The sequence below is a fragment of the Hyla sarda genome, chromosome 4 (genome assembly GCF_029499605.1).
Source record: "Hyla sarda isolate aHylSar1 chromosome 4, aHylSar1.hap1, whole genome shotgun sequence".
NCBI lineage: Eukaryota > Metazoa > Chordata > Amphibia > Anura > Hylidae > Hyla > Hyla sarda.
In genome coordinates, this window is record NC_079192.1 from 299520091 (window position 1) to 299534103 (window position 14013).

Below are 14013 nucleotides of genomic sequence, written 5' to 3' on the forward strand. Positions count from 1 at the left end.
AAAAGAATATAATTTCCTCTGTAGTATTCAGCAGCTAATAAGTACTGGAAGGATTAAGATTTTTTTAATAGAAGTCATTTACAAATCTGTTTAACTTTCTGGCACCAGTTTATTAAAAAAATAAAAAAATGTTTTCCACCGGAGTACCCCTTTAAAGGGAACCTTTCACACTAAATAAGCACTAGAATGTGCAGGCATCAAATTATAAAGCAGGAGAAGCTAAGCAGACGGATATCTAGCCCTGTGTGAAAATAATTAAATATTACTTAATTTATCTGTATCTATCTGTGTTGAACCACCCACTTGACTACTGTAGGATCACCAACTTGACTACGTAGCCCAGAATGAGCAGAGATTTTCATGATAACTAAATAAACAACATGTTTTTCTGGAACTTTTACCATAAAGCTATATATTAATTTGCCCAGCTCCTCCTGCTGCCTGCAAATAGGACCGTAATTTCACTGTGACACGTTCCCTTTAAATGGTGTAGCCTCAGACAGGTTGCGAAGAAACCGGAAGTACTGCAGCCTAAAGAATACACTAGTTTGTTAGGCACAAATATCTATATCATAGCAATTATTTTGTATCAGTACTGCATTAGGCTTAGGTTTGCCTGTCACATGTTTCAAATACTTTTTCTAGGATAATGGGTATAGGCAGAAGATGATGATGGTGCAGCTAAAGGGGTTATCCAGCATATAAGAAATGTCTTGGAACCTATAAAAATAGAAAGATAACAAAAAAACCTTAGAGCCAAAATTCTGTCCCCCTGTTGCCAGTATCCCACCATTATGTCATGCAATGTTAATGCCTTATCCAATGGCAGCTGTGTGATAAACGTCACTATATTACTGTGGCCCAATCATAAATTATGCGAGGGGATCAGTGGGAGGCGCAAAGAAAAGAAAACAGACACAGTATATTAAATGACATCCCAGACAACCCCTATAAAGGCTATATACACTTTTGCAACCATGTATCACTGATAAACCTGCTTGGACTACCTGCAAAGGTGTTTGATTTTTATTTTTTTCTTTAATTGAAAATGGTTGCAGAAATGGACACATCCTTTAACATTCATATTTAAGCTGCTGAAAAGTAGTAGTTTCCGATATGACAAAATAAGTTGTTTAGCGAAAGGTTGTGTCTTGTGTGAATTTTTTTTCATTAGTATTGTGCATAGATTTATTTTACCCCAAATCATGGGGAAGTACATTACATTGTGACCCCATCTGTTTAAGAGTTTAATGTGCAATCTCCTTGCAAACAGGCTTTTCATTTCCAGAACACCTTATGTAAAATATACGAGCAAGCATTGATAAAAGCCAGACACACACACTGACAGAAAAAACACATTAATTCCCCCAAGCAAAAGCTCACAGCTGCCGCATGCTCCCGGTAACACAGCCTCAATGTACCAAACATTAACCTAGTAGAGTAACTGGATGAAGTCGGATCTGGTATTTAGATTGCATTTACAGTTCATCTGAAGGATGTACAGGGGAGAGTATCGGGGTCTGGATCTTGTTAACATTAAGGGGGTAAGTGAATGGGCCTCAGACCTGCAAGGATGGAATCTTTGGTGTGAAGCAAGTAGGTGAGAAGGGGAGGTTGTAGGACAAATCTAGCGAGACAGCGGTGTCTGTTTCAAGGAGATAAGTACTGATCTCAGGCGGGACACATCTTTAGACTGCTTGCTGCTCTTGGGATTGAAATCACAAAGGCGGGCAACACGCTCCCATTCAGACCCGGTGTCTTCATCCTTGGTCTCTGACACCAATGCTTCATCTGAAGCCCTTGATAGAGAAAATAACAAATGTTCGTCATTCATATGTCATTCATTTACACTAAGCCATATCATGTGCAGCCTATTCATAGGACCAAGGCCTTGTTCACATGACCGTACAGTTTGGGAGATTTACAGAGCCATAATACACCTATAGAAGTCTACTGTACTCAGTATGCCTCCTACTTCATACATGGATGGCATACTCCATTGGATGTCATTATGTAAATTCATTTATTCTACCCTTGAAGCATATATCAGTAATATGGTGCTGCATCCTGCAGGCCCCCAGTGTGCCTACAACCCCTATATAGGCTCTGGGCATGACCACTTTAATAGCATTAGCTAAATTTAGCTCAAAAAGCCCATTTTCAAACATCCCAGTAGGGAATTCTGAAATAGAGCAAAGTCTGGAGTAGAGACAAGCTAAAAAACACCTGATGTGGCACTGTCAGAGAATCAAAACATGCTGCTGGATTTCCCAATACATCACATATGATCACAGACATAACAGGGACCTCCCTTTAAAGGGGTACTCCGCCCCTAGACATCTTATCCCCTATCCAAAGGGATAGGATAAGATGTTTGATTGCGGGGGTCCCGCTGCTTGGGACCCCTGCGATCTCCCTGCTGCACCCGTCACAGCCACGCCCCCTCAATACAAGCCTATGGGAGGGGGCGTGAACGTGACTTTACCCTGCAACGCCAGTCATCAGTCAGGAAGCAAAGTTCCCGGGACCCCCGTGATCAGACATCTTATCCCTTACCCTTCCTTGTTCCTCAGCATTCAGTTTTTATATTCAAAACATACATTTAAACATTGAGGACATTTAAAGGGGTACTCCGCCCCTAGACATCTTATCCCCTATGCAAAGGATAGGGGATAAGATGTCAGATCGCCACGGTGCCGCTGCTGGGGAGCCCTGGGATCCCCGCTGCGGCACCGCGCTCTCATTACAGCACAGAGCGAGTTCGCTCTGTGCGTAATGACGGGCGATACGGGGGACGGAGCAGCGTGACGTCATGGCTCCGCCCCTCGTGACATCACGGCCCGTCCCCTCAATGCAAGTCTATGGGAGGGGGCCTGACGACCGCCACGCCCCCTCCCATAGACTTGTATTGAAAGGGGCAGGCCGTGACGTCACAAGGGGCGGAGCCGTGAGGTAACGATGCTCCGGCCCCTGTACTGCCCATCATTACGTGCATTACGAACTCGCTCTGTGCTGTAATGAGAGCGCGGTGCCGCAGCGGGGGTCCCCAGCAGCGGGACCGCGGCGATCTGACATCTTATCCCCTATCCTTTGGATAGGGGATAAGATGTCTAGGGGTGGAGTACCCCTTTAAAGCTAATAAATAGCTTCATCCTAATAGGTCACTGCATACATAAATTCTATCTATACATATATGGTAAGTACACATTGGTATATATCCTATTGTCATCTTCTCAATGAGAGTTTTTTACAAACAAAAAAACTGAATAAGACAAGCTTAACATACACGTAACCAATGACTTCAGCATTAGGCTGCTGGTAAAATGCTTTGTCCGCAATCCTGGGTTAGTAGCATAAAAAGAGATAAAGAGAAAGAGAAGATAAATTGGAAATGAAGAAGAAAGTTAATAAATTACAGCGTAAATAGGTAGTTAGTGAAAAAAAATACATGGGAAAAACATGAGGATTTGGTGCTTGTTTCAGGATCTTCAGTACTGTCCTAAATGAAGTGGCATCAAGATGCCTATGGGTGCTGGTTGAGTTTTCCTGTAAGCAGTGAACACATTAGGTTGCTACCTTTTCTACATTGTGAGTTGTTGTTTTGTTTTTTTCTTCAAAATTTGCTATAAAGTCAACCACTGCCCTTTAGTGATATTGCGCTGCAGCGGATCCTGGAAAACACTCTTTTCGCCATGTTGTCCCAAAGATAAAAATATGCAGGAAGTACTTTACAGAACCAGAATTCTGGAAATTAGTAAAGCAAATAAGCTCTAGGAGACCTCTCACATACTGTCTACTTTTGCATTGCATAAAGTATACATTGGTATATGCTTTAAATGTAAATATTAACATAAAAATCTACGGGAAAAGTAAGAAATAGGAAATACTGCAGACTCACAGCCTTGTAGCAATCTTACACAAAACTCAGGTGATAACTTCCTGCGAATTCTTTTCCTAGGAGAGGGGTAGGGAACAGCTAATGGCCGTACTACATGGCCCAGGATGCTTAGTAGAGAAGACCGATCTTGTAGATTGCCACTTGTTACAAACAATAAACACCACGTGTAATAATTACAGACAGATTTTCTCCTCACTTTCTAAAAGCCAAAACTCTTCTATGGTTGCCCCAATAAACATTATAATATTTTTGTATCATATGGGTGTGCACTGTCTATGGTCCGTTCTTTTATGGTTTGCACCCAATAACACTCCGCTGAACACAGATGTCCTGCTGACAAGACCATCATTGAATGTATGCTTTAATAATGCCCTTTTCTGACCCCTATATCTTATATATTTTACACTAAGGCTAGGATTCCACTTGGTTTTTTGTGCTGCGTTTTTTTGGATTAAAAAAACGCCTGAAAAAATGCCAGTGCAATGTCCTGCGTCTGGCATTTTTTCTGGTGTTTTTTCATTTGTGTGGAAATTGCATTTTTGGCACCTTTTGGGGTTTTTTTTTTGGTACCCAAAATTTGTTGGGTACCAGAAAAAAAAGAAGGATGCTGCAGTGATGGAAAACATTTTTATTAAATGAAATGTATATATATTATAACAACATTTTTATAATTTTTTAATAAAGTGTGTGTTTTACTTTTTTTTTCTCTATTTCTTTACATTTTTTAGGTAGTACTACTACTCCCAGCATGGAACAGACTGTTCCATGCTGGGAGCAGTAGTACCTGTAGTAATAGACATATCGCCCCGGGTCTCAATCCTGACACCCGATGCGATCGTCCATAATATAGCAGAGATGTGCCTGTATACATCACTCACATCTCTGCACTATACTCCGGCCAGTGATGCAAATAGAACATCATATTTCCCAACCAGAGTGGTGATTGGCCGGATGGTTGCAGCCAATCACAGCTCTGAGGGAAACATCAATAAGTGAGTGGCCGGAGTATAGCGCAGAGATGTGGGCGATGTATACAGTCGCTCCATCTCTGCTATAGACAGGACGATCGCAGCGGATGACAGTAGTGATACCCACTGTCATCTGTCCTTAACTGCAAGTACTACTACTCTCAACATGGAGCACACTCTGCTCCATGCTGGGAGCTGTAGTATCTGCATTAATAGACAGATCGCAGCGAGTGCAACTTCTGACACTCGCTGCGATCTGTCTATTAATGCAGGTACTACAGCTCCCAGCATTGAGCAGAGTGTACTTCATGTTGGGAGTAGGAGTACCTGCAGATAAGTAAAGATCACAGCGGGTATCACTCCTGACACCCGCTGTGATGCTCCTGTATAATGTATGGATGTAGCGGCCGGCGCTCTCCTATGGTCCCCTGCACGCCGTATATATACACATTCCTATTTCCCATAGAGAGTTTGTTGGGCTGGAACCATCTGGCCAATCACAGCTCTCTGCTGGAAATATGAATAGGTGTATATATATATATATATATATATATATATATATATACATACATATATATATATATATATATATGTCAGTGCAGGGGACCATAGAAGAGCGGCTGACCGCATCTATACAATATACAGGAGGATCGCAACGGGCGATCAGTCAATTAGTACAGGTACTACTACTCCCATCATGGAACAGTGTGTTCCATGCTGGGAGTAGTAGTACTACCTAAAAAAAATGTAAAAAAGAAGAAAATAAAGTGAAAAAAACACACACACTACATTTTTTAGGTCCCTGCCCGCCCACATAAATTGATCCCTGTTTAAAAATTTATAAAAATGTTGTAATAAAAAACATACATTTCGTTAGATACAATTTTTTCCTTCACTACTGTATCTTTTTTATTTTTTTTAATGGTACCCTACGAAATGTTATTAAAAAAGATATCTCCATCACTTTTTTGGATCGCTTAAGTCCAAAAAAGAAAAAAAAACACCTGCAAAAAAGCCAAAGTTAAAACCCACATATCATTTTTCTTGGCGTTTTTTCACTCCCATAGACTTCTATGGGAGAAAAACGCCACGATTTTGACAAAAAATACGCCAGTGGCTCAACATGCTGTGATTACCAACGATTTCAAAAACGCAAGAAAAGAGTGAAAATACGCCAAAAGGATTAAAAAATACGCCAAAGTGAAAAACGCCAAGTGTAATAAGAATTTTGCGATTTCTTATTGATTTACAGCTAACATCTGGCCACAGCATTTTTTGGCAGAAAAAACGCCATGCGGCGTTTTTCTTGGCGTTTTCACAAAAAAAAAAAAAAGTGGAATCCTAGCCTCATACTTTATTTTTTTTTTTTTTACTTGGGGGCTAATTTTTTTACTGTTTAAAATGAAGTTTGGATTTTTTGGATCATTTTTATTTCAATTCTGTCTGGCCTCTGGTAATGGAAAAAGGGGAATGATTTAAATGATTTTATGGGGGGGGGGAGACTTGTATGAGCAATCGCTCGATTGCTTATCAGTGTAATACTATAGTGTTACAATGATCATCTGATCAGCACTCTATTGCTATAGTCTGCAGTAGTTCAGTAACAGCAACCGTGGAGGCCTAGTATAGGCCTCAGGCTTTTATGACAGCTGCTCCATACACCCTTATCATCACCATGACGTACCAGGAAGTCATGGTGTGTTAAGGAGTTAATAGTAACAGTTGTTAAGGAGGCTGTTGGCAATCTATCCCTGGTGCGGGTGTTGTAATACTACATTGCCTGTCCTCATTGGAGTTTAATAATTAACCCAAATTGAGGTCTATTACACACTTTTTCAAGGACCCTAATACAAGAAAAAAAAAAACATTTCAAATCATATTATACAGGTATATGTGAGTACAGTCAGTTTCTGATAGCAATTACCTACAGACAAAAAATCCACAATGTATCTTATCAATAGATCACATATTATTGGTAGGAAAGCTATACGTTTCTAGCCATATATTCAGTGTCATTACAAGACATGTGTAGCCTTGTAGCATTTACGTTTTTGTAGAAAACTGTACAATGTAGGTTAAGTGTAATGAAAAAAAAATACTACTGTCAGCTACTGCCACCTAAAAGGCTTTACTGGTTTTATTTATTTTATTATAAACCAAAATAATTTAATTACAACAAAATCCTCAGAAATAAAGGCAGAAAAAACAAACCAGGCCTAGACAACATGACTGCATAGTTCTGTGAAGTGGTGATACTCAGATACCAAGTACGTCAGACCCTTATAATCGCAGCAACATGCAATCTTTAGTTATATAGACACTTTTTGTCTGAGCACAACTATCACTGTGTGTACAGTCAGCTAAATTAAACAGCTTCTTATTATCTGATACTATTTCAATTGGTTGAGTGGGAGCCATACTTCCCTTGTGCTTCTAAAAGAGGAAATGGGAGCTGGGGTAGGACTTGGGGTAGGTATCATTTTTTTCTGTCCCCCGAAATCTATTCATTTTTTAAACCACTGGAATAACCCTTTAATGTCACATACAGTAGTCCCTCAAGTTACAATATTAATTGGTTCCAGGATGACCATTGTATGTTGAAACCATTGTATGTTGAGACCATAACTCTATGGAAGCCTGGTAATTGGTTCTGAAGCCATCAAAATGTCATCCGAAAATAGGAAAAAGTGAGGATTAAAGAAAAATAAGTAGATAACTAATATAGATAAAGCAAATCCTTACATATCAAAGTAAGAAAGATCTGCTGGGAGCTGTAAATCATTGTCTTTGTCAGTGTTTCCCAAGCAGAGAGCCTCCAGCTGTTGCAAAACTACAACTCCCAGCATGCCCGGACAGCCTTTGGCTGTCCGGGCATGCTGGGAGTTGTAGTTTTGCAACAGCTGGGGCCACCCTGCTTGGGAAACACTGGTCTATGTAGAGGACAGGAGCTTCTTCAGGGTGCTATACAGTACAGGCAATGTCCTAAAAAAGTAATGGAGTCGCCCTCACCTGGTGTCCAAAGGAGCAGCTAAACCTGGTACAGGTAAAGTGTACAGAACATGTAATACTTCCCTGTACTGTAGGGGGCGCTACCAGACACCAGTCAGTGCATACGCTTCAGTAATACACAGATTTTACCAGTGAATGCCCATTCTGATTGGTCAGTTCTTCCGGCCATTGACACGTTTCACAGATCTGGACTGTCTGTACATTGTATGTGGAGTCTGGTTTCAACTTACGATGGTCCAGAAAAGACCATTGTATGTTGAAACTATTGTATGTTGAGACCATTGTAAGTTGAGGGATCACTGTATTTGAATAAGCATTAGGATCCAGAATTCTGTGGGGGGGTTTTTGCAACAAATTTACATTTGAATACATTTTGCACAGTATGAATACAGTGTGTATTTGAAGTAAAAACAGTGAGATTTCACATCAGTTCTGGTTAAGAATATACGTGAAAAAATCTGTCTTAATTTTTGAGAAATACAGCATCTAAATGAATCATGGAGAACAGTATAGAATAAAAGTCATTGACACTATTGAAATACTACCTATTTTGGATTAAAAAGAAAATAAAACACTGTCCAGCCATACAAAAGGAGTATGAATCACCTTTAAAGGGGTGCACCAAAAATCTTAATCCTTCCAGTACTTATCCGCTGCTTTATACTACAGAGAAAGTTGAGTTGTTCTTTTCTGTCTGACCACAGTGCTCTCTGCTGACACCTCTGTCCATGTCAGGAACTGTCCAGAGCAGGAGAGGTTTGCTAAGGGGATTTGCTCCTACTCTGGACAGTTCCTGAAATAGACAGAGGTGTCAGCAGAAAGCACTGTGGTCAGACTGAAAACTCGACTTCCTCTGTAGTATACAGCAGCTGATAAGTACTGGAAGGATTAAACATTTTTAATATCGTTTTTAATATATTATTTAGTATAGTTGGATAAATTGATGCCACTGACCTGTTTGTAACCTTATTCTTTTCGGTTTGCTCACTCTGACGTTGGTACCACTCTTCTAGGTCTTTCTTGGCCTTCTCTCTCCATTCCTGTTCTGTTACCTTGGCAGCTGCATCTGTAAAAAAAAAAAAAAAAGAAAAGAAAACATTCACAAAAGGCTAAAATAAAGGGTGTGGCAGAGATATATATTGGAATCACAGTGAGACACTAACACATAGCTTTTATTTAGTTTCCACTAAAACCAGAACAGAAAATAAAAATAAAAAAACACCCAAATCAATGTGGTTGCTCATAACCCAAAAATATTATGATAATACTTGGACCAACAGTCCTGACATAATAAAGGTAATGCCGATATAGAAATGATAAATCTAAAACAGCAACGTGTGCTTGTTCCAATTGCTCCAACCAATCTGGAGACTTACCAAATCAATGAGTACAAGATAGGTAACTAGAAGGTGAGGATGGGGGGAATGGGGAAGGTGGAACTGGGGGGAGGACCTAGGGAGCAATAGGCCTCTACCTGCTGACCCTATATCTCAGGTCCCTGATGCTACCCCTATTCCTAGGCGGTGTTGACGTCCTTATAAGGACAACCCCGCTCTGGAACCTACCCCTGACGGCCTACGCTCACCCTGGTTACATCACGGTGATGAGGCTAGCTGTCCCACTAGATATCACTGTCTAGATAAAAGGATAGGAGAAATTAAAATTGGCCTATGGTCTCAATAATTAATAATAGGGTTTCTCTGGATGCATCTAGTGAAAAAGCTGGAACTGATGGTACCATATACATGTGACTCACTTATTACGTATATAGGATGAGGTCTACCTATATATGTCCATAAAATGGATGGATGACAAAGTACGTCTTTGTACTGATGCACAAAGACTAGTCAATAGCAATTGATCTTATTTAGCTCTTTACTACAGAGAAGGTGGGATAGAGAATATACATTTATGCTGATAAACAACAATAATATGTTCAGCATACAAGAACTATAAGAACAATATAAGCATGCACGTATATGGACAAATAATAATGAAACCTGTGAAACATCACAATAAACATGTGGACTCAATTGCAAACATGCACGTGCACCTATAGACAGTAGAATGTGTGTTTCTGCTGATATACAAACACACCAGCCAATAACAATGATAGTGCTAAGCTTAATAGCACTCAACAAATTCCATATTTTCTCTGTGTGATGGCGACCAGATTACCTGGCAGCACTATCACTATCAGCCATCCTCTCATCATGAAGCCATCATTTGCCCCCCAGCGCCCATTGGGGCGGGAAACACGTTGGGACACCTTTGATTGTCCATACTTACCAAACTTTGGGTCAAGCTATGTACCACAAGCTATATCTTAAATTCTGTGACCACTTATAGGTCTATCCCCATTGTCCATTGTCCTATGTGCTTACTGTAGGTCTCACCATTGTTACTACTTGCGCTCCGGCCGCGCATGGCGGCCGTGAGCGCACGGTCTCTGCTCCCGGCGGGGGCCGGGATTCGCATCGCGGGACGCGCCCACATGCGAGTCCCGGCCCATTGCTTACCTCACTCCCCTGCTGCCTCCTGCTCTGTGTCACAGCACCAGCGCGCGTGTCCCCGTCTCCTAGGGCGTGCGCGCGCTGGTGCTCTGAGATTTAAAGGGCCAGTACGCCCGTAATTGTATGCACCTGTACAGCACATTATAAAGTTGTTGCACCTCCCACACCCCCCTGCCGGATCTTCAGTGCCATTTGCCTGAGAGCGTACCCTATTGCTTGTTTGCCATACCCGTGTACCCAGACCTTTGCGCTACGTTTACTGACTACGAACCTTTGCCGCCTGCCTTGACCTTCTGCTACGTTGACTACGCCTCCTGTACCTCGTCTTGCCCGGTTACCTGTGTGGTCGAGCCGTATTGGGGGTAGCGACCTGGGTGTCGCCTGCCGCAGCAAATCCATCCTGCTTTGCGGCGGGCTCTGGTGAAGACCAGCGGCACCTTAGACTCCTCTCTCCGATACGGTCCGAGTCATCTGCCACACAGGTAGAGGATCCACATCTTGTTCCAGACCGCCCACATCCAGGTGCGTGACAACCATTATGAGATCATACATGCATACTTGTCAATATATCATTGTGACAATGTTCATATGATGAGTGCATTATTGGAACTTACTAACACAGAGAGAGAATTAATGGAATTTGTTGAGTGCTATTAAGCTTAGCACTATCATTGTTATTGGCTGGTGTGTTTGTATATCAGCAGAAACACACATTCTACTGTCTATAGGTGCACGTGCATGTTTGCAATTGAGTCCACATGTTTATTGTGATGTTTCACAGGTTTCATCATTATTTGTCCATATACGTGCATGCTTATATTGTTCTTATAGTTCTTGTATGCTGAACATATTATTGTTGTTTATCAGCATAAATGTATATTCTCTATCCCACCTTCTCTGTAGTAAAGAGCTAAATAAGATCAATTGCTATTGACTAGTCTTTGTGCATCAGTACAAAGACGTACTTTGTCATCCATCCATTTTATGGACATATATAGGTAGACCTCATCCTATATACGTAATAAGTGAGTCACATGTATATGGTACCATCAGTTCCAGCTTTTTCACTAGATGCATCCAGAGAAACCCTATTATTAATTATTGAGACCATAGGCCAATTTTTCCTTCTCCTATCCTTTTATCTAGACAGTGATATCTAGTGGGACAGCTAGCCTCATCACCGTGATGTAACCAGGGTGAGCGTAGGCCGTCAGGGGTAGGTTGGAGAACGGGGCCGTCCTTATAAGGACGTCAACTCCGCCTAGGAATAGGGGTAGCATCATGGACCTGAGATATAGGGTCAGCAGATAGAGGCCGTACATCCATAGGCCTATTGCTCCCTAGGTCCTCCCCCCAGTTCCACCTTCCCCATTCCCCCCATCCTCACCTTCTAGTTACCTATCTTGTACTCATTGATTTGGTAAGTCTCCAGATTGGTTGGAGCAATTGGAACAAGCACAAGTTGCTCTTTTTGATTTATCATTTCTATATCGGCATTACCTTTATTATGTCAGGACCGTTGGTCCAAGTATAATCATAATAATTTTTGGTTATGAGCAACCACATTGATTTGGATGTTTTTTTATTTATTTTCTATTCTGGTTTTAGTGGAAACTAAATAAAAGCTATGTGTTAGTGTCTCTCTGTGATTCCAGGTTGGTTGACACTACAGGTTTATTTGTTTTTCTGTGATTACATTTAGTGATATATATTGGGTTTAAGTTATTGGTTGCATGAAAACATAAACCTATTACAGTGCCTATTGTTTGTGTTGAAGGGGTTTTCAGAAGTTTTTTTTATTAATGGCTTAACGTCCGGATAGGCCATCAATATCTGATGCCCCCAGCCCAGACAATTAAAAAGTGAAGGGAACCTGGAGCAGACAGCTCCATACATTGTGTAGTGGCCAAGGTGTGTTACTACAGCTCAGCTCACATTTACTTCAATGGGCAAACAACTGATCAGTGAGGGTGCTGAGTGTCGAACCCCTACTGATAAGCCTTGTGTTAAAGGGGCACTACGGTGGAAAACATTTTTTTTTTTATCAACTGGTGCCAGAAAATTAAACAGATTTGTAAATGACTTCTATTAAAAAAAGTTTTATCCTTCCAGTACTTATTAGTGGCTGTATATTATTCTTTTTGGATTTCTTTTTTTTTTTTTTTTTTCTGTCCACAGTGCTCTCTGCTGACACCTCTGTCCATATCAGGAACTGTCCAGAGCAGCATAGGTTTGCTATGAAGATTTGCTCCTACTCTAAACAGTTCCTGATATGGACAGAGGTATCAGCAGAGAGCACCGTGGACAGAAAAAAAAAAAAAAAAAAGAAATCCAAAAAGAAAAGAACTTTGTCTGTAGTATAAAGCAGCTAATAAGCAATGAAAGGATAAAGGTTTTTTTAATAGAAGTAATTTACAAATCTGTTTGCCAAAACTTTCTGGTACCAGTTAATAAAAAAAAAAATAATAATAATAATGTTTTCCACAGGAATATCCCTTTAAAATAAAGTCCTGGAAACCCAGTTAAGAATAAGTCTCGATGTTTCCCTGCTCACAAAAAACATTATCAATTTTGTATGCACTATAGATGTAACGCTAGCTTAAAACATACCCAACTCCTCCAGTCGCACCTTCTGTTCTTCTCTCCATTTACGAAGACTTTCAGGTTCCTGGGTTAGTCTATCAGCTTGGGCTATAGCCGCATACCCATCATTGACTCCACTAGACTCCTATAAGACATAAGCTATTGATGCGATACCCATGCTACATTTTATAGATCAATATGCAGCAAAATGTTAATTGTTTGACAAAGTCGTCATATTAAATAGATAGGTGTTGCCTAATAAACATAAGACACACACAACAAAAAATACATATTCATTTATACCAGTGTTTCCCAAGCAGGGTGCCTCCAGCTGTTGCAAAACTACAACTCCCAGCATGCCCGGACAGCCTTCGGCTGTCCGGGCATGCTGGGAGTTGTAGTTTTGCAACAGCTGGAGGCACCCTGCTTGGGAAACACTGATATAGACTGTACCTTTACAGCAAGAGCCCATTGTCTTGCAAAAATTGCAAACTCTTGAGCCTCTATCATAGCTTGGGAGGTGGTAAGGATGTAATAGAGCAGACATATTCTACACATCATTTACTGCATGAACTATTATGACATCACTCAACATTTCATCGCTGACATCATGACTGACAACAAGCAAAACAGATCTATGTCATCCAGGGCTGTGGAGATGAAGTCAGTAGAAAGTTACAGACTTAAATAAAAATATAAAACAACATTATTGGGGTTAATTTATTATTCCTGGCATCAATGTGGCAAAACTGCACAATTTTTTTTCCCAAAAGAGCAAACTCCCACTTTGTGCAAGAATTGGGCGCGAAACCAGAGCTTGCCCAAAAAATGTGTATGCAATTTTGTGTTTTGGGCTGGAGGAAGGGAATCATAAATTCCCCCATATGTTATTAATATTGTATACTTAATTTTTTAAATGTATAGCTTGTTAAAGGGGTACTGCTCCCCTAGACATCTTATCCCTTATCCAAAGGATAGGGGATAAGATGTCTGATTGTGGGGGACCCACTGCTGGGGACCCCCGCGATCTCACCTGCGGCCC

At 40.8% G+C, this 14013-nt stretch overlaps 1 protein-coding gene across 3 annotated transcripts in view; it reads right to left on the reverse strand.

Moving 5' to 3' along the window:
• Window positions 1–1234: 1234 nt before the first annotated feature.
• Window positions 1235–14013, reverse strand: part of CLTB (clathrin light chain B) — a 37727-nt gene continuing 24948 nt past the window's right edge. The window contains exons 1-5 of one of the 3 annotated variants that reach the window (XM_056574702.1): window positions 13425–13552; window positions 12999–13116; window positions 8830–8941; window positions 3287–3340; window positions 1235–1799 (exon numbers count right to left, since the gene is read on the reverse strand). In XM_056574702.1, coding sequence (XP_056430677.1) covers window positions 1628–1799; window positions 3287–3340; window positions 8830–8941; window positions 12999–13116; window positions 13425–13532 — 564 coding nt within the window. In that variant the 5' untranslated portion in view covers window positions 13533–13552 and the 3' untranslated portion in view covers window positions 1235–1627. Of the gene's footprint in view, window positions 1800–3286; window positions 3341–8829; window positions 8942–12998; window positions 13117–13424; window positions 13553–14013 lie in introns of those variants that run through there. The other 2 variants (XM_056574700.1, XM_056574701.1) reach the window with 2 other exon arrangements.